The sequence below is a fragment of the Capricornis sumatraensis genome, chromosome X, assembly GCF_032405125.1.
Source record: "Capricornis sumatraensis isolate serow.1 chromosome X, serow.2, whole genome shotgun sequence".
Lineage (NCBI taxonomy): Eukaryota > Metazoa > Chordata > Mammalia > Artiodactyla > Bovidae > Capricornis > Capricornis sumatraensis.
The window spans coordinates 14,329,719-14,356,268 of NC_091092.1; the positions used below are offsets into that span (position 1 = coordinate 14,329,719).

The following is a 26,550-nucleotide window of genomic DNA, read 5'->3' on the forward strand; positions in this document are numbered from 1 at the left end:
CTTTGCTAGTATGTTCCTCTTCTAAAATTCATATATTTAATCCCTAACATGTACTGACAACGATTCAATGCTTATTGCTTTGAATTCAATCATTATTCAATGGTAGCTAGTGTAAATAATTGTGAGAACATTAATGTTTTTATCTAAATTCTTTCATTAGAAAAAATGAATAGCTTTTTGAAGATACTGATAACTTAATAGGGAAGTGTGCATTAAGTATTTGCTGACTAACCTATGAAAACTACCTACTGTTACTGCTGAAGGTCTAATTCAACAGCATTTGCCAATGTTTAGGCCCCTGGTCACTTATTTACTAGGTGAATAAAATTAGGGACAAGTGGGCTCTAGATATTTAATTAGTTTTTTTAAGTTATATATATATATATAGAGGAGGCAGTCTTAGAAAGAATGTCATCTCTAGGGACAAATATATAAGACCTCATATAAATTACAATGATTTTAAAAATCCTTGGAAGTAATCTACTGTAATTTATCCTGAGAAAATGATAGTCTTTATACCCAACCCTCTATACTCTATATTATATTGTCTATCCTAGATAATCTTTGATTATAGAAAATGTATTCTGCCAATGCTTTCCAAAAGCTGAAAGGGATTGCCTTAATTTTGCTTTCTCTCCCTCAGTTTCTCTTCTTCAATTCCAAACAAACTGCTATCTATACACAAACCCTAGATCCTAAATTCTGATGTAAAAAAGACCTCCTGGGACTCACAGTTTTTGTATCTTCTAACTGCCACTGATTTCAGTAGTATTATCTGTAGTAGATGATATTAGGGAAGCAGCCTGGAGATCCGGCCGTTGCTTTTTGTTCTTTCCAAATTCTATCACCAATATTTTCCCACGTAGCTTATATCCATTTACTAGATGCAATGCTTGCCGTGCTATTTCTGTATCTAAAAGAGAAAGAAAAACCACCAGTTTACGTATGGCTTAATAATTCAATTTTATTCCAAGTCTAGTTTATGTTGTTTTGCCTTGGAGTACAATGTAGGTTATAAGGCCATGTAGTTATTTGAGTTTATTGTGTTTTCCACAATCCCAAATTTGTATAACTCAGCAAGATTAAACTAATGGCTAAGAATAATTACAATAGAATCTTAAAAAGGATGCTTGAGAGTGTCTCCTAATTCAAGGATATAGGTAAAAAAAACAAAATGAAACAAAACAAGGATACAGACAGTGTGCTAAAGAGGGCTAAGCCATATCTAATAATACACAAATCTATATCTTAGATAACACATTATAGGTGCTAAGAGAATGAAATAATTTTCAAAATAGAAAACACAAAAGAAGCTATTATGGTACTGGGGACATTTTCCTATTAATACTTTTCCTTTTGATTAGAGAGTGGTTGTCAGAGCCCTCATTTGGATAAGTTTAAGAATCCCTGTAGGCATATGGAAGCTTGAGGTGTAAGAGTATATAGGGTATAGCAGGAGGATTTAATTTATGGGTCTCAGAGTCTAGATGTGGGAAATTAGGAAGGAATGGACTTATTGCCCAGAGTCTGTCAAATCCTAAGTAGACAAGCAATGGTTTTAGATTGAACCAATTTATGTCTTATATGTATGCTCTACAAATTTTCAAATATATCCATAACTAGTAAAACAGCTATTTATTTAAAAGTACTTAGTGTATAAAGCCTTTTTATTATATATTTTTTCAACTAATGGATCATATTAGATGGGGGTACATGAAATAATATTTTAAGTTTAAAGGGGTTCTTACACTTGAAAAGACTGAAAATCACTAGAGCTGAGGATCCAAAAACGTTCAATGCGATAAGAAAGATGGTACAATGCTGTATAAGAAGACTGCAGGGGAATTCGGCATTGCTCATGTGCAAAAGCACTCGCCTTTAAATACATTACTATGCAATATATAAATTATGATAGTTTAGGGATAATAAAAGGCACAGTTCCTACCTAGCCTTCACCAAAAAAGAAAGATAGTCTGGTCTGTCATAGAAACTGGAATTCCTATAGAGATACAACTTGTTTAATTACACTTTGTTTTATTATGCTTTGCAGATAATGTGTTTTTTCCAAATTGAAGGGTTTTAGCAACCCTGAACTGTTAGATGATAGTATTTTTTACTAAGAAAGTATTTTTAAATTAAGGTATGTACATTGTTTTTTGGACAAAATGCTACTGCTCACTTAATATACTACAGTATAGTATAAACACAAGGCTTCCTAGGTGGCTCAGAGGTAAAGAATCTGCCTGCAGGAGATACAGGAGACATGGGTTTGATCCTTGCATTGGGAAGATCCCATGGAGGAGGGAATGGCAACCTATTCCACTATTCTTGCCTGGAAAATTCCATGGAGAGAGGAGCTTGGTGGGCTACAGTCCATGGGGTTGCCAAGAGTCAGACACAACTGAGTGACAGTGCATGCATACATGCACCCTTTCTCCCAGTCTATGGTGATAATCTACATCTGATAGTGTAATAATAACTTTTATATGTACTAGGAAAACAAAAAATTCATGCAAGTCACTTTATTGAGATAATTCACCTTATTGCAGTGGTCTGGAATTGAATCTACAGTATCCCTGAGACATGCCTATATTAATCTTCCCTACGGTTTAGAATACTGAAGTCATGTATTAGGATGCAAACAACAGTTGAACAATATATCACCCACTAGTTAATTATGAATTACTAATGAATTAGCATAATATAGCATAATATCACAATAGCTTGCAGTCTTACTCCCAAAGGAATAGAGCATAATGTAACTATAAGTGTTCTGATAAGAATATCAATATATTAACAATTAATGTAATTATAATTTGGACTAAAAATATTACTTTTAGCCGAGGGAAAGCAAATTTTGATACAGTGAGTAGGAAGTGCCAAGACTGGGGAAAAGAGAGGACAATGGTGTAAGGTGGTGGTGCACTGTCAAATAAGGAGAGGAAACACAGAAGGGAGAATAGAAAAAAAAAGAACATGTTTTCCTTAATTCCCTTCCTCTTATGTGCTTCTTTTGTGGGCTATATTTAAATTAAAGAGGGCATGTGGTTGCTAATGAACTTATTAGTGACTCAGCCATAACTGAGTAATTATCCAGATGAAGCTACTTACTGGGAAAAGTGATAAAAGCCTGTCCCCTCATTCGTCCAGTCATCATTCGGAATTGAATTGGAGGTCCTTTCTTTTCCTGGAACCGAGCGAATAATGAGACTAGATCTCTTTCAGTCACCCGAGGGCTAAGGTTCTTCAGGTATAACACCTAATACAAACCAAGGATCAACAGAAATATCACGTTAGGGAGATAAGGCAACTAACTATTTCATTGTGGAAGGACTTAGTTTCAGATAAAGGTGGTGGATTGAATACATGCATCTAATTTCAATCCCTCCAAAAAACTTTAAAACTATACGGACTTTTAAAAAAAAAGTAAGGAAGAACAAGGAAATGAGGCAATAGCAACAATATTCTGGAAGCTGTAAAATAACTGAACAAGCATACTCGAGAAAGCTGAATCTTAAATCAGCAGTGGGGGAAACCAAGAACTAACCCAATCCACATCTAAGAATCCTGAAACATTTAAGGAACTGATATATTCTAGTGTCTCTGGAAATGGATATAAACAGCTGGAGTTAAGATAAGGTGGGTATGTTAAAAGTTCCTTAAAAAATTAGATTATATCTTTAAACACCCTCCCCTACAAAATGCTACTGGGTAAAGACCACTCCCAATCCTGCTGTATACTGGAGGTTCATTCTCTGAACATGGGGAATGTTAGACACCATTGAGGATGTGAACACTGTTCCTGAAAACTAGGCTTTAAGAGAAATGCTGTATTCTGAATGATGGGGATATCCAAAACACTTTCCTTCATTTGGCTCCTACAATGCTGGTGGTACCCTCCCCAAGTGAGAGTTCTGAAGTCTTCTCTGGGAAATCTAATCAGCCCCAAAAGGAAAGGTCTAAAAATGCTGATTTAGAATGGGGAATTTCTCCAACAAATGAACGAGCCAGAAGACTTTAAAGAAGCTTAAATTCAATAAGGATCACTCATTTGATCAGAGCTTCCAATCCGTTTTTGGCTCCTACTCATAAATATGAGCAGAAATTATCAGGCATCTAAGAAAAGCAACTAATGTGAAAGAGACAGAACAAAAAAATAAATAAAAGCAAGTGGGAGAAAACAGAAACTATGCAAGGAGGAAAAAAAAAAAAACTTCAAAGAGCCATCACTAATATCCTCAGAGAAAGAAGAGAAAATATTCCATCTATTAGGAATGAAATGCTCTTTTAAAAAAGAAACATTCAAGAAAATAAACAAAAAGAGCTCTTAAATGTGATGTAACTTAAGTTCTCACTGGCTTAAAATAGATTATTACAAGGTGTTTTAAGTAAGTACCTGTGTAATCATAGTTAAAATACCTAGAGAAGGCACACAAAATGAGAGAGGAAAGAGGCAAGTCACTACCAAAATATTAGCAACAAGGGCTATAAAAAGAAAACAACTAATAAATGGCAATAGTAAATCCTCTCTATCAATAATTACTTTACATATAAATGGATTAAACTCCCTAGTCAAAGACATAGAGTGGTTAAACAAACAAAAAACAAAATGTGACTAAGTGCTGTCTACAAGAAACTCACTTTAGACTTAAGGCCATACACAGGCTGGAAAAGAAAGGATAAAAAGAGAAATTCCACACAAATTGCAACCAAAAAAGAATAAGGTTGGCCATGTTTAATCAAGATAAAATAGACTTTAAATCAAAAATTTTCAAAAGAGACAAAATAGGACATTATATAATGATAAAAGGGTCAGTTTACCAGGAAGATATAATGACTATAAATATATATGCACACAACATCAGAGCACTTAAATATATGAGCAAACATTGAGAAAACTGAAGGGGGCTATAAATAGCAACACAACACTAGTAGAAGATTTCAAACCTCACTTTCAGTAGCAAAAGAAAAACTAGAAAATTCACAAATATGTGGAAACTAAACAACATAATCTAGACCAACCGATGGGTCAAAGAAGAAATCAAAAGGTAAATTAGAAAATACCTTGATACAAAGGAATATGAAACTACAACATACCAAAATTTATGGAATGCAACTAGGTCAATACTAAAAAGGAAGTATATAGCATTAAATGCCTACATTAAACAAGGGGAAAGCTCTCAAACTACTTTGCATTTCAAGGAGCTAGGAAAAAAACCCCAAACTAAGCTCAAAGTTATTGGACAGAAATGATAAAGATTACACAGAAATAACTGAAATAGAGATTAGGAAAATAATAGAAAAAAATCAACCAAACTAAGAGCTGTTTTTTAAAAAGATCAACCAAATTGACTACTTTTAGCTAGGCTAAGAAAAAAGAGAAGACTCAAATAAAATTTGAAGTGAAAGAGGAGACTTTACAACTGATGCCACAAAAATAAAAAAGGATTATGAGAGACTACTCTGACAATTATATGCCAACAAATTGGATAATCTAGAGAAAACGATAAATTCTTAGAAACATAAACCTACCAAGATGAAATCATGAAGAAACAGAAAATCTGAATAGACTTATAACTAGCAATACAATTATTCAGTAATCAAAAATCTCCCAACAAAGATAAGCCCAGGACCAGACGGCTTCACAGGTGAATTCTACCGAATATTTAAAGAATACCAATCCTCCTAAAATTCTTCCAAAAATTTGAAGAGGCAGGAACACTCCCAAACTAATTTTATCAGGCCAGCATTAACATGACCCAAAACAGAAAAAGATATTATAAGAAATGAAAACTATAGGCTAATATCTGTGATGAATACACATGTAAAAATTCTTAACAGAAAAGTAGTAAACTGAATTTAAAAGCACATTAAAAGGATCATGGCCAAATGTGATTTATCCCTGGGTGCAAGGATGGTTCAACATATGAAAATCAATCAATATCATATAACACATTAATAGAATGAAGGATAAAAATCACAAATCATTTCAATAGACATCAATGGACAGATCTTCCAGACAGAAAATCAGTAAGGCAACAGAGATACTAAATGACACAATAGAATAGCTAGACTTAATTGCTATTTTCAGGACATTAAATTAAAAATAAACCCAGAATACACATTCTTTTCAAGTGCACATAAAACACTCTCTATAATAGACCACAAACTAGGACACAAAATAGGCCTCAAGAAATTTAAGAGGCCAAGGATTATTTCAAGCATCTTTTTGACTACAATAGCATGAAACTAGAAATCAGCCACAGAAAGAGAAATGAGGAAAAAAGATTACATGGAAACATAACAACATGCTACTAAAGAAACTAATAGGTTAACAGTGTAATCAAAGAGGAAATTAAAAAAATATCTTGAGACAAATGACAATGAAAACTCAACCCGTTGCAGAAAAGGCAGTCCAAAGAGGGAACTTCATAGTGATAAAGGTCTTCCTAAAAAAAAAAAAAAAAAAACAAGAAAAATATCAAATAAACAACCTAAACTACCATCTAAAAGAATTAGAAAAAGAACAATCTAAAGTCAACAGAAGGAAGTAAATAATAAAAATCAGGGAGGAAATTAATAAAATAGAGATAAAAATAGAAAAAAATGAATGAAAACAAGAATTGAAAAGGTAAACAAAAATTGACAAATCTCTGGCCATGCTCACTAAGAGGGAAGGCCCCAATTAAATGAGGAGAAATAACAACTGATATTGCAGAAATGCAAAAGAAACCATGAGAATACTATGAACAGTTATTTGCTAACAAACTGGACAAGCTAGAAGAAATGGATAAGTTTCTAGAAACATACAGCCCACCAAAACTGAATCAAAAATAGATAGTTTGAACACACCAATCACTAGAAGTGAAATAGAATCTGTAATTAAAAACCAACAACAACAAAAAACCTTCCTGCAAACAGAAGTTCAGGACTGGATGTCTTCACTGGGGAATTCTACCAAACATACAAAGTACTTATATTGATTCTTCTCAAACTCTTCCAAAAGACTGAAGAGGAAGGAATACTACCAAAGTCATTCTATGAAGCCACTATTACTCTGATACCAAATCCAGACAAAAACACTACCAAAAAAGAAAATTACATTCATCTTTGATGAATACGGATGCAAAAAATCCTTAACCAAATGTTAGCAAACCAAATCCAACAACACATAAAAAAAGATCATATACCATGATCAAGTAGGATTTATCCCAGGGTCATAAGGATGGTTCAACATATGTAAATCATTCAGTGTGATACATCACATCAGCGTAAGAAAAGATAAAACTCACATAGTCATCTCAATAGATGCAGAAAAGCATTTGATAAAATTCAGCATCCATTCATGATAAAAAAAAACTCTTTATCAAAGTGGGTCTAGAGAGAACATATCTCAACATAATACAGTAAGTCACCTACATACAAATGAGTTCTGTTCTAAGAGCACAATTATAAGTCCAATTTGTTCATAAGTCCAACAAAGTTAGCCCAGGTACCCAACTTAACACAACTGGCTAAATAGTACTGTATTGTAATAGGTTTACAATACTTTTCACACAAATAATACATAAAAAACAAGCAGAAAAAATAAAGAAGGTATCTTTAATATTATAATACAGTACCTTGAAAAGTACAGTAGTACAGTACAATAGCTGGCATATAGGGGCTGTCATTGAGTGAACAGGCAAGAAGAGTTACTGACTGGAGGAGGGAGAAGAGCTGGGAGATGGAAGAGCTGAAGGATCATCAGAAATAGGAGATGGAGGCCAGGTTACAATTTCACTCCCACCTGACATTGATGATACACACTTTCACATCTTTGAGAGTTTGCAACTTGAAGGTTTGCACGTAGGGGACATACTGTAAAAGCTATTTATGACAAACCCACAGCCATTGCTCAATAGTGAAAAGCTGAAAGCCTTCCTATTAAAATCTGGAACAAGACAATGATGCCCACTATTACCATTTCTAATCAACATAGTATTCTAGACATAGCAATAAAACAAGAAAAGGAAATAAAAGGTATCCAAAAATGGAAGAGAAGAGGTAAAATTGCCATTATATACAGATGACATACTACATATAGAAAACCCTAAAGACTCCACTCTTATAGCAGACACTAAGGAAGAAGTAAAGAACCTCTTGATAAAAGTGAAAGAGGAGAGTGAAAAAGTTGCCTTAAAGCTTAACATTCAGAAAACCAAGATCATGGCATTGGGGCCCATCATTTCATGGCAAATAGATGGGGAAACAGTGGCTGACTTTATTTTTCTGGATCCAAAATCACTGCAGATGGTGATTGCAGCCATGAAATTGAAAGAAACTTACTCATTGGAAGGAAAGTTATGACCAACCTAGACAGCATATTGAAAAGCAGAGACATTACTTTGCCAACAAAGGTCCGTCTAGTCAAGGCTATGGTTTTTCCAGTGGTCATGTATGGATGTGAGAGTTGGACTACAAAGAAAACTGAGCACTGAAGAATAGATGTTTTTGAACTGTGGTGTTGGCGAAGACTCTTGAGAGTCCCTTGGACTGCAAGGAGATCCAACCAGTCCATCCCAAAGGAGATCAGTCCTGGGTGTTCACTGGTAGCACTGATGTTGAAGCTGAAACTCCAATACTTAGGCCACCTGATGAGAGGAGCTGACTCATTTGAAAATGACAGAGAATTAGATGGTTGGATGGCATCACTGACTCAATGGACATGGGTTTGGGTGAACTCTGGGAGTTGGTGATGGACAGGGAGGCCTGGTGTACTATGGTTCATGGGGTTGCAAAGAGTCAGAAACAACTGAGCGACTGAACTGAACTGAACTGAAAGACTCCACACAAAATCTACTAAGCAAATTCAGCAAATTAGCAAGATATAAGAAAAGTAATTAGCCTCCAATTAAAATAAATAAATTTAAATTAAAAAAAAGAACCAATAAGCAAATTCAGCAAAGTAGCAGGATACAAGATTAACTTACAGAAACCTGTTCCATTTCTTTACAATAAAAATATCAGAAAGGGAAAATAGAAAAAAATAATCCTTTTAAGATTGCATAAAAATCAAATACTTTGGAATAAAATTTGACCAAGAAGTGAAAGACTTATATGCTGAAAACTGTAAACACTGATAAAAGAACCAGAAGATGATTTTAAGAAATGGGAAGATACACCATATTCTTGGATTGGAACAATTAATATGGTTAAAAAGGCCATAGTACGCAAAGCAATCTACAGGTTTAATGCATCCCTATCAAATTACCCATGATGTTTTTCACAGACTAGAACAAATAAGTCTAATATTTATGATGAACAAAAAAAGACCCAGAATTGGCAAAACAATCCTGAAGATAAAGAACAAAGCAGAAGGCATAACTCTCCAAGACTTCAGACAATTAGAAAGCTACAGTAATCAAAAGAGTGGTACTGGCACAAAAACATACATCTAGATTAACAGAATAGAATAGAGTCCAGAAATAAACCCACACACCTACAGTCAATTAATCTTCAATAAAGGAGGCAAGCTATACAGTGGAGAAAAAACAGTCTCTTCAGCAAGTAGTGTTGGGAAAGTTGGACAGCCATATATAAATCAATAAAGTTAGAACACCCCCTCACACCATACACACAAAAAACTCAAAATGGCTTTAAGATTTACATATAAGACAGGACACCACAAAACTCCTAGAAGAGAATACAGGCAAACATTCTCTGGCATAAAACGTGCCAATGTTTTCTTAGGGCAGTCTCTGAAGGCAATAGAAATACAAGCAAAAATAAACAAATGGAACCTAATCAAACTTAGAAGCTTTTGTACAGCAAAGGAAACCATAAACAAAACTAAAAGACAACCTACATACTGGGAGAAAATATTTGCAAAAGATGTGACCAACAAAGGGTTAATTTAAAAAATATACATGCAACTCATAAACCTCAATAACAAAAAAAACAAGCCAATCAAAAAATGGGCAGAAGATCTAAATACATATTTCACCAAAGAAGACATACGGATAGCCAATGAGCACATGAAAAGATGTTCAACACTGCTAATTAGAGAAATGCAAATCAAAACTACAATATGGTATCATGTCACTGGTCAGGATGACTTCAACAAAAAGTCTACAAATAATAAATGCTGGAGTATGTAGAGAAAAGAAAATCCTCTTACACTGTTGGTGGGAATGTAAATTGGTGTATATGAAGAACATTACAGAGGTTCCTTAAAAAACTAAAAGTAGAGTTGCCATATGATCCAGCAATCCCACTCTTGGGCATACATCTGGAGAAAACTCTAATTCAAAAAGATACATGCACCTCGATGCTCATAGTAGTACTTTATATAATAGCCAAGATATGGAAGCAAACTAAATATCCATCAACAGATGAATGGGAAGAAGATGTGGTATATATTAATATATACAGTGGAATACTACTCAGCCATAAAAAATAATGAAATAATACCATTTGTGGCAACATGGATGGAACAAGAGATTGTCATAGCAGGTGAAGTAGGTCAGATAGAGAAATAAAAATATTATATGATATCACTTACATGTGGAATCTAAAATATGATACAAATCACAAGACAGAGATAGACTCACAGACATAGAAAACATACTTATGGTTATCAAAGAGAAAAGGCAGGGAGGAAGGATAAACTAGGAGTTTGGGATTAACAGGTAGAAACTACTATATATAAAAAAGATAAACAACAAGATCCTACTATACAGCACAGGAAACCATATTTGATATCTTGCAACAAACCATAATGGAAAATAATCTAAAAATTATATATATATAAAAATATAAAAGTTGTTTTATATATATATAAAACTGAATCACTTTGTTATACACTAGAAACTAACACAACATTGTAAATTAACTATATTTCAGTAAAAAAATATAAAAAAGAAATTAATGAAGAGAAATAAATGGAAAGACATCCCATACTCAAGGATTAGAAATATTAATACTGTCAAAATATAATACTAATCAAAGCAATCTACAGATTCAATGCAATTCTTATCAAAATACCAATGATGATTTTTATGGAAATAAAAATATCCTAAAATTCATATGAACCACAAGAGACCATGAATAGACAAAGCAATCTTGAGGAAGAAGAACAAAGTAGTATGTGTCATATATCCTGATTTCAAACTACAGTAATCAAAACAGTAAGGTACTGGCATAAAAAAGTACATATTGACCAATGGACTAGAATAGAGGGCCTAGAAATTAACCACACATTTATGGTAAGCTGATGTTAGACAAGGAGGGCAAAAATACACATGGGGAAAAAACAGTCTCTTTAATAAATGGTGTTTGGAAAACTGGATATCCAGGACAAAAAATGAAATTAGATGCTTCTCTTACACCATACACAAAACCCAACTAAAAATATTAAATACTTAAAAAATAAGATGTGATACTCCAAAACTCCTAGAAGCAAACAGAAAAATCTTCCTGACCATTGGCCTTGGCAATAATTTGTTGGATATGATATCAAAAGCACAGCGAACAAAAGCAAACACAGACAAGTGTCATTAACTCAAACCCATATTCGTAGCAAAGAAAACAATCAGTAAAGTTAAAAGGTGACCTACAAAATGGGAGAAAGTATTTTCAAATCATATATCTAATAAAGGGTTAACATCTAATCCGTGTCTCTTTCTCCTGCATTTGCAGGCGGGTTCTTCACCAATAGCACCACGTGGGAAGCCCAAAATGTATAAGGGACTCCTGAAACTCAAAAGCGAAAAAAAAAGAGATGTGCTGGTGAGGATGTGGAGAAATTTTATCCCTTATGCAATGTTGGTGGGAATGTTTAAGCTGTTACAACCACAATGGAAAACAGTTGGAAGATCATTAAAAAATTTAAACTAGAACTCATATAATCCAGCAATCCCACTTTTGGCTATATATCTAAAAGGACTGGAATAAAAATCTGGAAGAAAAATCTGCATTCCCATATTCACCGCAGCATTGTTCACAAAAGCAAAGACATGGGAACAATCTAAATGTCCATTGCGAGATGAAGGGATAAAGGAAATATGGTATATAAATACAAAAGGATATTATCTAGCCTTAAAAATGAAAAAAAATCTTGTCATTTGCTGCAACGTAGGGGAGTCTGAGTGAACTCCGGGAGTTGGTGATGGACAGGGAGGGCTGGTGTGCTGCGATTCATGGGGTCACAAAGAGTCGGACATGACTGAGCGACTGAACTGAATTGAACTGAACTGAGGTGAACTTGGAAGACCTGCTAAGTGCAATCAACCAGAAACAGAAGAAAAAATACTACATGATCCCACTTATATCAGGAATCTAAAGTAGTCAAACTCATAGAAGCAGAGAGTAGAATCATGCTTACCAGGGGCTAGGAAGAGGCGTAACTAAGGAAGTGTTCATCAAAGGGTATATAGTTTTACATATGCAACATGAATAAATCCTATAGATCTATCATATAGCATAGCATAGATAGTTAACAATACTGTATTTGATAATTAAAATTTTGTTAAAAGGATAGATCTTATGTTAAATGTTCTTATCAAAAGAAAAACTGGAGGGAGGAAATTTCTGGAGGTAATGGTTAAGTTTAGGGCATTGTATTGGTGATTGTTTCATGGTGTATATGTACCTTCGAACCCAACAAAATGCATACATTAAATATGCACAGCTTTTTTATAATGTCAAACATACTTCAGTTAAAAAGAAAAAACTTAACCAAGGAAGTGAAGGACTTATATACTGAAAACCACAATACACTACTCAAAGAGATTAAAGACAACACAAATAAATGAAAAGATGTCTCATGTTCATGGACTTGAAGAATAAATTGTTGAAATGTACATACTATCCAAATCAGTTAATAGATTTAATGTAATTCCTATAAAAATCCCAATGACATTTTTTGTAGAAATACAAAAACAACCCTAAGATTCATAAGGAATGAGAGGGGAACCTTAAACAGCCAAGCAATCTTGAGAAGAAAGAACAAAACTGGGGAGGCCTCACATTTCTTAATTTCAAAATATGTTACAAATCTACAGTAATCAAAACAGTATGATACTGGCATAAAGATAGACATGTAGACTAATAGAAGAGAATATAAAGCCCAGAAATAAATCCACACATATACAGTCAACTGATTAATGGCAGGGGGCTGGGGCAAGAATACACAATGGGGAAAGGATAGTCCCTTTGACCAAAAGTGTTGGGAAAAGTTGATATCCACATGCAAAAGTATAAAACTGGCCTCATTTTTATCATCCACAAAAATCAGCTCAAATTGGATTAAAGATTTAAACATAAGGTCTGAAACTCTAAAACTTCTAGAAGATAGCATAGAGGGGAACCTCATGATCCTGGCCTTGGCAATGATTTCTTCGATATTACAGCAGAAGCACAGGTAACAAACGCAAAGGTAAAGTGGTACTGTATCACTAAAACACTTCTGCACAGCAAAGGAAACCAGTCTAAAGTGAAAAGGCAACCTACAGAATGGGAGACAATATTTGGAAACCATATATCTGATTAGAGGTTGGTATCTAAAATATATAATTAAATACAAAAACTCCATAGCAAAAAGACAAATAACCTGAAAAAATGGGCAAATGACATAAATAGGCAATTCTTCAAAGAACACATACATAAAATAAGTGTTGATGAGGATGGAGAGAAATTGAATCTTTGTGCACTTTTGGAAGGAATGGAAAATGGTGCAGCTGCTATACAGAACAGTATGGAGGTTCCTCAAAGAATTAAAAATAGAACTACCATATGATTCAAGAATCCCACTTCCAGTTATTTATCCAAAATAATTACAATCAGAATTTTGAAGAGATATCTGAACTCACGTGTTTATTGCAGCACTGTTCACAATAGCCAAGAGGTGGAAGCAACCTAAATGTCCATCACAGATGAGTGAATTAAAACAACAACAACAAATGTGGCATATACATACAATGGAATATGATTTGGCTAGAAAAAAGGAAGGAAACCTTGTAATATGCTATGACGTAGATGAGCTTTGAGGGCACTATGCCGAAATAAGCCAGTCACGGAAGAAAAAGTACTGCATAATTTCACTTTATATGGTATCTATTGTAGTTAAACTCACTGAAGCAGAAAATAGAATAGTAGTTGCCAAAACTTGAGAGGATGAGGAAATGGGGAGTTGCTGTTCAGCGGGTATAAAGTTCCGTCATGCAAGATGAAAAGATTCTAGAGATATGCTGTAAAACATTATGCCTGTAGTTTACAATACTGTAATATACACTTGAAATACTGTTAAAGGTAGATCTCAGGTTACATGTATTTTACTACACTGGAGGAAAAAGAGATGCATAAGTTACTTATTTTATAACTTAAAAAAACTTGAGAAAAAATTCAGATAGGAGCAGCAAAAGCAAAGAGCTAGAAAACAGAGCCAGCTTAAATGACTTATCCACTGAAATGTATGAGTAAATACGTTGAACATTGCAATAAGCAGTACACTCTTTATGTCTCAAACCCTTTACAAGCTGGATGTTCACATATTTAGCATTTAACTATACTCTTAAAGGCAAGGGCATAGAATAACTGACTGGTGATTCACTTGAGTAACTTCAGGTGATCTAGTTTTGGCTCTGAAATACTCATTATAAAAATATCATTAAATTAAATAACCATAGAAAGGGAGAGGTATGTGAAATATTTTGCAAGTTTCTCACCAAGTAGGAAAGATCCATACTAAGATTATTGCCTTTAACATGAACATTTTTAAAAAATCAAGAGGACATCTGGTCAAGATAGCTTGGTCACTTCTTGCATAGATGCATCTTCTCTGCTCCCAAAATATACATATATGTATGCATGCATACATACAATATACATGGTTATATATGTATGTATATATCTACAACATACATACATATTCATATATACAAAGATACACACAAAGACAAAACTAGGCTCAAAAACAAGATAAATATTTCTGTGAAAGAGAAAAACAGAAACTTTAAGTGATAATAGAGGATGAAACTCTTCCCGGTATTCCTCTGCAATTATTGTTTTATATGTTTTGAACTTTATATAAATGGTGTTATACTGCATGCATTCTTCTGCATCTACCTGTTTAAATTTTTTAAAAATACACTTTATTTTTAAAAGTTTTAGATTTATAGAAAAATTGAGGGGATAGTACAAAGAATTCCCATACACCCCACACCCAGTTTCTCTTATAATTAACATCTTACATTATTACAGTACATTTCTTAAAATAAATAAATAAATATTGGTATATTACTATTAACTAAAGTCCTGTTTGGGACTCTGTGCTTCCTGGATTTGATTGACTATTTCCTTTCTCATATTAGGGAGCTTTTGACTATAATCTCTTCAAATATTTTATCAGACTCTTTCTCTTTCTTCTTCTGGGACCCCTATAATTCAAATGTTGTTGCATTTAATGTTGTCCCAGATGTCTCTGAGACTGTCTTCAATTCTTTTCATTCTTTTTTCTTTATTCTGTTCCTTGGCAATTATTTCTACCATTCTATCTTCCAGCTCACTTATTTGATCTTCCTCTATCTGCTATTGATTCATTTTAGTGTATGTTTAATTTCAGTATTGTACTGTTCATCATTGTTTGTTCTTTAATTCTTCTAGGTCCTTGTTAAATATTTCTTGTATTTTTCTCCATTATATTTCCACCTTTACTATCATTATTCTAAATTCTTTTTCAGGTAGATTGCCTATTTACTCTTCATTTATTTGGTCTTGTGGGTTTTTACCTTGCTCCTTTGTCTGCAACATATTTCTCTGTCTCCTCATTTTGTTTAACTTACTGTGTTTGGGGTCTCCTTTCCACAGGCTGCAGGGTCATAGTTCCTCTTGCTTCTGGTGTCTGCCCAAAGTGGGTGAGGTTGGTCCAGTGGTTTGGGTAGGCTTCCTGGTGGTGGTGGGGAACTGGTGCCTTTGTTCTGGTGGGTGAAGGTTGGATCTTATCCCTCTGATGGGCAAGGCCATGTCAGTTGGTGTGCTTCAGGGTGTCTGTGAGCTTAGTATGACTTTAGGCAGCCTGTCTGATAATGGGTTCCTATCCTGCTAGTTGTTTGATGCTCAACATCACTCATTATTAGAGACATGCAAATCAAAACTACAGTGATATGTCACCTCACACTGATCAGAATGATCATCAAAAAAATCTACAAACAATAAACGCTGGAGAGGGTGTGGAGAAAAGGGAACCCTCTTGCACCGTTGGTAGGAATATAAATTGATACAAACACTATGGAGAACCCTATGGAGGTTCCCTAAACAACAGAAAACAGAACTACCATATGATCCAGCAATCCCACTACTGGGCATATACCCTGAGAAAACTATAATGCAAAAAAGCACATGTACCCTCAATGTTCACTGCAGCACTATTTACAATAGCCAGGACATGAAGGCAACCTAAATGCCCATTGACAGATAAATGGATACAAATGTGATACTTAGCTATAAAAAGGAATGAAACTGGGTCATTTGTAGTGATGTGGATGGACCTAGAGTCTGTGATACAGAGTAAGTCAGAAAGAGAAAAACAAATATCGGATATTAATGTATATGTATGGAATCTAGAAAGATGGTACAGATGAGCTTATTTGCAGGGCAGGAATAGAGATACAGATATAGAGAATGGACATGTGGACACAGCAGAGGAAGGGGAAGGTAAGATGAACTGGGAGAGTTGGATTGACATATATACACTGCTACTGCTGCTGCTGCTGCTGCGTCGCTTCAGTCGTGTCTGACTCTGTGCGACCCCATAGACGGCAGCCCACCAGGCTCCCCCATCCCTGGGATTCTCCAGGCAAGAACACTGGAGTGGGCTGCCATTTCCGTCTCCAATGCATGAAAGTGAAAAGTGAAAGTGAAGTCGCTCAGTTGTGTCCGACTCTTAGTGACAACACGGACTGTAGCCCTCCAGGCTCCTCCGGCCATGGGATTTTCCAGGCAAGAGTACTAGAGTGGAGTGCCATTATATACACTACCATGTGTAAAACAGATAGCTAGTGGGAAGCTGCTGTATAACACAGGAAACTCAGCCCAGTGTTCTGTGATGACCTAGAAGGGTGGGATGGGATTTGGGGTGGCAGGGAAGCTCAACAGGAATAGGATATATATGTATTTACAGCTGATTCATGTTGTATAGCAGAAACCAACACAACATTGTAAAGCAATTATACTCCAAAAAAAAAAAAAAAAACACCCCAAAATAGAAAACAATAAAGTCCACAGCTTATTTAGATTTCCTTAGTTTTCCTCTAACATCCATTTTGTGTTCCAGGACTTCATCCAGGGTATCATAGTACATTTATTTTTCATATGTCTTTAGCCTCCTCTTTGCTGTGGCAGTTTCTCAAACTTTTCTTGTTTTTAATGATCTTGACATTTTTGAGGAGTACTGGTCAGATATTTTATAGGATGTTCCATTACTAGAATTTTTCTGCTGTTTTCTCATGGTTATATTCTGGTTATGGATTACTAGAAGGAAGACTATAGAGAAAAAGAAGCAACTCTGATCACATTATATCAAGCATACATACTATCAACATGATTTATGACTGACCTTTGCTTTGATTGCCTGACTGGGGCAGTGTTTGTTAGGTTTCTACACTGTAACATGATTTTTTTCCCCTGTATTTCCAAACTGTACTCTTTGGAAAGAAGTCACTAAGAGTAGCTCAAAATTAAGTGGTTGGGAGTTATGCTTCCTTTCCTTGAGGCAGAGAATCTGCTAGTACATAAACTATTTTTTAAAATTAATTAATTAATTTTAATTGGAGGGTAGTTACAATTTTGTGGTGGTTTTTACCACACATTGACATGAATCAGCCACTGGTGTACATGTGTCCACCCATCCCGAACCCCCCTCCTCCCTCCCACCTCCCTCCCCATCCCATCCCTCTAGGTTGTCCCAGTGCATCTGCTTTGAGAGCCCTGCTTCATGCATCAAACTTGGGCTGGTGATCTGATTCACATATGGTAATACACCATATTACCAATAGCATTATCAATGCTATTCTCTCAAATCATCCCACCCTCACCTTCTCCCATAGAGTCCAAAAGTCTGTTCTTTATATCTCTGTCTCTTTTGCTCTCTTGCACATAGGGTCGTTGTTACCATCTTTCTAAATTTTATATATGTTATACTGTATTGGTGCTTTTCTTTCACTTTGTATAATAGGCTCCAGTTTCATCTACATTATTAACTGACTCAAATGCATTCTTTTTAATAACTCAGTAATATTCCATTGCATATATATACCATAACTTTCTTATTCATTCGTCTGCCAATGGACATCTAGGTTGCTTCCAATTCTTCATGTGATATTTGTCTCCTCTCCCTCATTTATTGATTCACTCAATGATTTTATTATCAGTTTTGACTCACAGATATTCTATACTTTGGGTTATAATCCAATATTAATTTACTTATTTTTGTACAAACTGTTCTATCTTTAGTTATTGGAAACTCTCAGATGGCTCCTGTGTGCCTTTGACATATCCCCAACAATATTTTTACCTTATTTTGAGCACCTGCTTACTTTCTTGCACTACAACACGCTCAGCATCTTTTCTCCCATTCCTTCATTGAAGTTCTGTTATATATTTGTAATAGTTAAATTCTCGTCACAGTCTGCATTCTTTCCAGGGGTTACTCAATCTCCTAAATGATTTTTTAAAAAATATTTATATTAAGGGTCATTCTTTATGCTGTACAGTTTCATGGATTTTGACAAATGCATTTCTCACATCCACTATTATACTATCATACAGAAAATTTATACTGCCCTAAAAATCCTTTGTGTTTACCCATTCCTCTCTTCTCTACTCCTCCTGAAGTCCTGGCAACCATTGTTTACTGTTCCTACAGTCTTGTGTTTTTAAGAATGTCATATAATTGAAATCATACAATATGTAGTCTTTTCAAACTGGCTTCCTTCACTTATTAATAAGCATTTATAGTCCCCCTGTCTTTTTGTGACTTGGCAGATTATTTCTTTTTATTGCTGAATTATATCCCATTGTATAGATGTAGCAAAGATGAATGTATCCACTCATCTACCGAAGGACACCTTGATTGCTTCCAGTTTCTGGTAATTATGAATAAAACTGCTGTTAACAGTCACATGCTGGTTTTTGTATGAATGTAAGTTTTTAAATCAATTGAGCAAATGACTAGGAACTTCATTACTGGATTGTGTGGCAAAGCATGTTTAACTTGGTAAGATACTGCCAAACTATCTTCCAAAGAGGTTGTGCCATTTTGCATAAGAGCAATGAATAAAAGTTCCTGTTGTTTAGCATCCTCAATAGTATTTGGTATTGTCAATTTTAGCCATTCTAATAGATGTGTAATGGCATCTCATTATTATTCTATTTTGCAATTTCCAGGTGACAAATGATGATGAGCTTCTTTTCATATGCCTATTTGACATGTATGTAACTTCTCTGGCAAGGTGTCTGTTCCTTTGCTCATTTTTAAATTGGGTAGTTTGTTTTACTACTGGTGAGTGTTAGGAGTTCTTTGTTGTATTTTGGATATAAGTACTTTATGAGACATGTGTTTTGCAAATATTTTCTTTCAGTCTGTGGTTTGTCTTTTGATTCTCTTAAAAGCATCTTTCATATAGCAAAGTTTATAATTTTAATAAAGTAGGATTTATCAATTTTTTGTCTCATAAATCATGCTTTTGGTGTTATACCTATAAATACATCACCAAACACAATGTCACTTAAATTTTCTGTTTTCTTCTAGAAGATTCATAATATTATGTTTTACATTTAAATCTATAATCTAGTCTGAGTTAATTTTTTGAAGAATGTAAACTCTGTGTCTAGCTTTTTTTTTTTTTTTACAGGTGGATATCCAGTTGTTCTAACAAAATTTCTTGAAAAGATTATCCTTTCTCCATTGAGTTGCTTTTGCTCCCTTATCAAAGATCAGTTCACTATATTTGTGAAAGTTTATTTCTGGAGTCTTTATTTTACTCAATTTATTTTGTTTTCAACCAGCATCAAACTACTTGATTGTAGTTAGCCTTAAAGTTAGGTAACATCAGTCTTTCAACTTTGTTCTTCTTCAGTATTGTGTTGAGCATTCTAGATATTTTCTCTTTCCATATAAACTTAGAATTAGTGTGTCTATATCCACATAATAGCTTGCTGGGGATTTTTCTGGGACTGTTCCAATCTATGAACAGAGGATATCTCTGCATTTATTTATATCTTTAATTTTTCACCAGGGTTTTATATTTTTCTGCATATAGATCCTACACATATTTTGTTAGATTTGTACCTTAGTATTTCACTATTTTGTGGTGGTATTATAAAGGGTGTTGTACTTTTTATTTCAATTTTAATGGTTCATTTCTTGGTATACAGGAAAGCAATTGATTTTCAAATACAAATCTTATATCCTCCAACTTTCATATACTCCTTAGTTCCAGTAATTGTTTCATGTTCTTGTTGATAGATTGGAATTTTCTACAAAGACATACATGTCACCTGTTAACAAAGATAGTTTTATTTTTTCTTTCCCAATCTGTGTGCTTTTTAATTTCCTTTCCTTCTCTTTTTGCACTAGCTAGAATTTCCAATACAGAGATGAAAAGAAATTGAAAGAGGGGACATACTTGTATTGTTTCTGATCAAAGGGGAAAACACTCAGGCTTTCACCATTAAGTATGATGTTAGCTGTGGGGTTTTGTTGATATACTTTACCAAGTTGAAAATGTTCCCCTCTATTCCTAGTTTGCTGATAGTTCGCGTCATTAACGGGTGTTTGTATTTTGTCAAATGCCTTTTCTACATCAACTGAAATAATATTTTTCTTCTTTAGTCTGTTGGTGTGGTGGATTACATTAATTGGTTTTCAAAAGTTGAATCAGTCTTGGATATCTGGAAGAAATCCCATTTAATAGTGATATATTGTAGGATTTGATTTCCTAATATTTCATTTTTTAATAAAAATATTTTGATTTTCCTAATACAATAGTCCCCCTTTATCCAGTTTCAATTTTTGTGGTTTCAGTTACAAAGGTCATCTATGGTCTGAAAATATTAAATGGAAAATTCCAGAAATAAACAATACATAAGTTTTAAACTGTACACCGTTCTGAGTAGTATGATGAAATCTTGTACCATCCCACTCTATCCTGCTCTGTCCCACCCAGGACATGAATCATGCCTTTGTTCAGCATATCCACCCTGTATGCCCCATTAAGTAGCCATCTTGGTTATCAGATCAACCATCACAGTATTGCAGTGCTTATGTTTAAGTAACCTATCAGTTAACAATGGCCACAAAGCTCAAGAGTAGAGATGCTGGCAATTTGGATATTCCATAAATTAAAATTTTTCATAGGTAGGTACTGTTGCTCAGTCGCTCAGTCAAGTCTGACTTGTCATGACCTCATGGACTGCAGCACGCCAGGCTTCCTTGTCCTTCACCATCTCCGGGAGTTTGCTCAAACTCATATCCATTGAGTCAATGATGCCATCCAACCATCTCATCTTCTGTTGCCTCCTTCTCCTCATGCCCTCATCTTTCTCAGCTTCTGGGTCTTTTCCAATGTGTTGGCTCTTCACATTAAATGACCAAAGTATTAGAGCTTCAGCATCAGTCCTTCCAATGAATTTTTAGGGTTGATTTCCTTTAGGATTGACTGATTTGATACCCTTGCAGTCCAAGGGACTCTCAAGAGTATTCTCTAGCACCACATTTTGAAAGCATCAATTCTTCTGTACTCAGCCATCTTTATGGTCCAACTCTCACATCCGTATATAAGAAAAAAACAAAAACAAAACTAAGTTTCAGTACAATCTGTCATTTCAAGCATCCAATGGGGGTCTTGGAATGCATCTCCTAAAGATAATAGGGGACTACTCTATTTAGGACTTTTGCATCTATGCTCAAAAGAGATATTGGTTCATGGTCCTTCTTTACTGTAATATCTTTATCTGATTTTGGTATTAATCTAAGGCTGGTTTCAAAGTCAGTAAGAAAGTATTTCTTCTGCTTCTATTTTCTGGAAAAGACTGTAGCAAATGGATATTTTCTGCTCTCTTTTAGTGTATCAATTATATCTTTTTATAATTGTTAGTAAAATACCTTAGAGTTTGCAATATAGCTTTAAAACTAAGTCCACTATCACATAATATGATACCACTTGACAGATAGTGGAGATACCCTGTAACAGTTATACACACCAAATAAAATTCCTTCTTTCCATCCTTCATTCTATCATTTCTGCCATCCATTACACTTATTCATATCCTCTAATTACCTATCATGTTGCTATTACTACTTGGAACAGTTATGTTTCAGATCATTTAAAAATAGGAAATTAAAAATTCTATTCCACCTTCATGTATCCTTTCTCCTACACTCTTCCTTTCTTTATAGAGATCTTATTTTCTGACATATATAATTTTTCCTTCTCTCTGGAGAACTTCTAAACAGAAATATCTCTTGTAAGGCAGGTTTCCTGGTGACAAGTTCCCTCAGTTTTTCTTTGATAGTCTTTATTTTTCCTCCACTTTTGAATGACTGTTTTTCCTAGATACTAAATTATAGGTAGGTATTTTTCCCTTTCATTACTTTAAATATTTTACTCCACTCTCTTCTTGCTTGCATGATTTCTGAGGAGAAATCCAATGTACTTATTATCTTTATTTCTCTATTGGTAAAGAGTTTTTCTCTGGCAGTTTCTAAGATTTTCTCTTGGTCTTCAGTTTTCTGTGTTTGAACATGATATGCTTAGGTGTCTTTTTTTGGGGGTGCTATTTATCCTACTTTGTCTTTGCTTGGATCCTGGATCTGTAGTGCAGTGTCTGTCATTAATTTTGGAAAATTCTCAGTCACTCTTACTTCAAATATTTCTTTTTTTCCCCTTCTGCTCCTTTCTTCTTCCACTATTCCAATAATATGCATGGTACACCTTTTGAAATTGTTCTTGGATATTCTGTTACATTTTTAAAGTCTTTTTTTTTTTCAATCTTTGCATTTCAGTTTGGAAGGTTCCTACTGGCATGTTTTCAAGCTACTAACTGGAGAAGGCAATGGCACCCCACTCCAGTACTCTTGCCTGGAAAATCCCATGGATGGAGGAGCCTGGAAAGCTGTGGTCCATGGGGTCGCTGAGGGTCGGACATGACCGAGCAACTTCACTTTCACTTTTCACTTTCATGCATTGGAGAAGGAAATGGCAACCCACTCCAGTGTTCTTGCCTGGAGAATCCCAGGGATGGGGGAGCCTGGTGGGCTGCTGTCTATGGGGTCACACAGAGTCGGACACGACTGAAGTGGCTTAGCAGCAGCAGCAAGCTACTAACTCAAGCTTTCCTTGTCTGTATCCGGTCTGCTGATAAGCCTATCAAAGGCGTTTTTTTGTGTTTTATTTTTTTCTTTGGCCATGCCACATGGTTTACAGAATCTCAGTTCCCTGACCAGGGATTGAACCTGGAAATGAAATCCCAGAATCCTAACCACTAGGCCACAGGGAACTCCCAAAGGCATCATTTCTGTTACACTGTTTTTGATTTCTTACATTTCTTTCTAGAGTTTCTATCTGTCTGCTTATATTATCCATTTGTTTTTGCATGTTGTAAACTATTTCTAGCAGACTCATTAGCATATTAGTTATAGCTATTTTTTAAAAACCCGTGTCATATCTGAGCTTGGTTCTGATGTTGGTTTTGTCTCTTGAGACTGTGGTTTATCTTTTGGTAAGCCATATCATTTCTTTTTTGTTGAAAGGAAAAAATCATTTCTTTTTTGTTACATTATATGTAACACAGTAGAAACTGAGATAAACAGGCCCTTCATGTGAGGTTTTATGTTAATCTGGCTAGAAGTTGGGCTATGTTTAATGTTTGCTTTAACTGTAGGTGTCAGAGGTTTTAGTTTCCTCTAATATCCTTGTTTTGTCTCCCTTGTTTTCTTTGAGTTTCCCTAAAAACATTTTAGAGTTTGAGCCTTGCAGGTTCTTCAGCTATAATTCATAGTTATCATACTGAAAACCTGTTGATGTGGTAGTAAGGTGCAGGGTATGGGAAAACATTCTGCATCTTATAATTAAGTCTCAGGCATTTACCGTGCCCATGTATCCAGCCTGTAACCTTCACAAGTATTTCATAGCTTTTATTCTCTTTCTTGTAGATGACACAGTAAGACTAGAGGGGCCTGGAGTTCAGTAATTTCCCTTCTCCCACACTAGAGAAGGCTTTGGTTAAGTTGTTTTACTTTCTGGATAGCTCTTTGTTAGGTAGACGCTCTGGATGTATTTCAAGTTGATTCCTTTTCCTATCAACATGCCAGAAACAGAAGACTTATTCTTGGCTCTTTACATTGAGAACCCAGTGGGGTTCCTGAAGGTAAAAGTTATGAAAATGTGGGGGCCCCCTTAGACTGTGGCCCCCAGAAGTTTATTACTCAAACACTAATCTATACTCTGTTTCCTGCAATTTGTCAAAGTTACCACTTAAGTGTTCCTACCAATTTATGGCTCAGTGCTTTCTGCTTCTGATAAGCAGATCTGGGAAGTGATTCTTTGTAATTGCCTGTCTCTCCAGATTTCATGGTTGCAGTTTGCTCTCTGACTTCAAATCTCTGATAAATCCAAGAAAAGTCATTGATTTTTCAGTCTGTTCAGCTGTTCTTCCTGCTGTAAGACAGTAGTGATGACTTCTAAGCAGTTTACATGTTGGCGCTGAAACCCAAAGTCTCAAACAAAACATTTTTCATTCAACATTGTTTCATCCATGTTGATACCTGTAGTTCTGTTTCATTCATTTTTTCTTCCATATCATATTCTATTTTATGAATTCACCATGTTTTATCCATTCTCTTGCTTATGAACATGCATGTTGTTCACAATCAATGCTACTATGAGCATCCTTATAACATCTCCTAATGTGTATGTGTAAAAGTTTCCCTAGGATAGATACCAAGAAGTGGGATTACTGACCTACAGTGTTGAGCATCTTTCATTTTACTGAGTATTGCCACAATGTTCTTCAAAGTGGTTATACTCATTTTTATTCACCCAGCAGTATATTAAAGAATTCTTACTGTTCCATACATTCACCAGTACTTGGCATTGTCAGGCCTTTAAATGTATGCCAAATGTAAAAAAAGTATTAAATGATATTAAATAGTATCTCATTGTAGGTTTATTTTGCATTTTTCTGATTACCAAGGTTGACTTTATATGTTAAGTGGTCATTTGTGTTTTCTCCCCTATGAACTGCCTGTTCATATCTTCTGGCCATTTTTATTGGATTGCTTGTCTCTTTCTTATTGATTTATAGAGAAAGATTTCCTTCAAATATCTCAAAAAGCACAAACCATCAAAAAAATACTGATGATTTAATTACGTCAAAATGAAAGACTTCTGCTTAACAAAAGATATCAGAAACAATGTTAAAAATACAAGCTACTCACCTGGTGCAGCAAAGGTTTGTATCTAGAATTCTAAAATAAAATCTATAGGTAATATACTAAAACCTAAATAATCAAAATCTATAAATACTATTAAAAATTAAATAAATAATGGGAAAGAAACAGAACAGGCAATTCACAGACAGTTCCTGAAAGGCTAATGAATGTATGAATACATGCATAACTTCATTGGAAATCAGGAACACTGAAATTAAAACCACAAGATACCTTTTGAATATATTAGACTGGCCAAAATAAAAAGTCAAATATTTTAAAGTCTTAGCAAAGATATGAAAGAGATTTCTTAAAGTCTGCTCATGGAGGTGAAAATATATGTATCCTATATTACCGTGATTCCACTCCTAGATATATAACCTAGAACAGTGATTCTTAAAACATCACTCAGACCAGCAGCATCATCAGTATCTCCTGGGAACTTGGAAATGCAAATTCTCAGGTCCTACTCCAGATGTACAGAACAAAAAATTCTAGGGGCAGAACCCAGCAATCTGTGTTTTAACAAGCCTTCCAGAGGATTCTGGTACATGCTAACGTTTGAGAATCACTGCAATAGAGCAATGTTTTTCTGGCCCTTTTGACTGAGATCTATAGGAAGAAATGCATTTTGTATTCTGGCCCACACACATATCACACACAAAAGCACAATAAACAAAAGCTTCAAAAAACAATAATTATCCTTACTACTCTATGGAATGCACTTTGATATTTTCTATTTCTTTAAAAAACTGCTGCTTGTGACCTACTAATAGTAATCTAAAGTTTGTAAAACTGTCCTAGAGAAACTCCTGTACATGTGCAACAGGAGATGTGTACAATAGTATTTGTTGCAGAACTGTCTAGAATGGAAAAAAAAGAAAAAAAATTTTCAGGAGAATGGACAAATGAATTATAGTATCTTTCTACAATGGAATACTACACAGTTCCTTACATCTTTAGAAATAAATTTAAAAAACATGTATATTGAGTCAAAAAGCAAGTTGTAGAAGGATAGTTTAAATATAAATAAAATTACATGTTGTTTATGAATATACAGATTTATAGTAAAAGTTTAAAACATG

General features: G+C 34.7%; 1 protein-coding gene across 1 annotated transcript in view; it reads right to left on the reverse strand.

Annotated features, from left to right (window-relative positions):
- Positions 1–746: 746 nt before the first annotated feature.
- Positions 747–26,550, reverse strand: part of RBM41 (RNA binding motif protein 41) — a 67,237-nt gene continuing 41,433 nt past the window's right edge. Inside the window, exons 7-8 of the mRNA XM_068962530.1 lie at positions 3,112–3,259; positions 747–913 (exon numbers count right to left, since the gene is read on the reverse strand). Of these exons, the coding sequence (XP_068818631.1) occupies positions 747–913; positions 3,112–3,259 (315 nt within the window). The remainder of the gene's footprint in view (positions 914–3,111; positions 3,260–26,550) is intronic.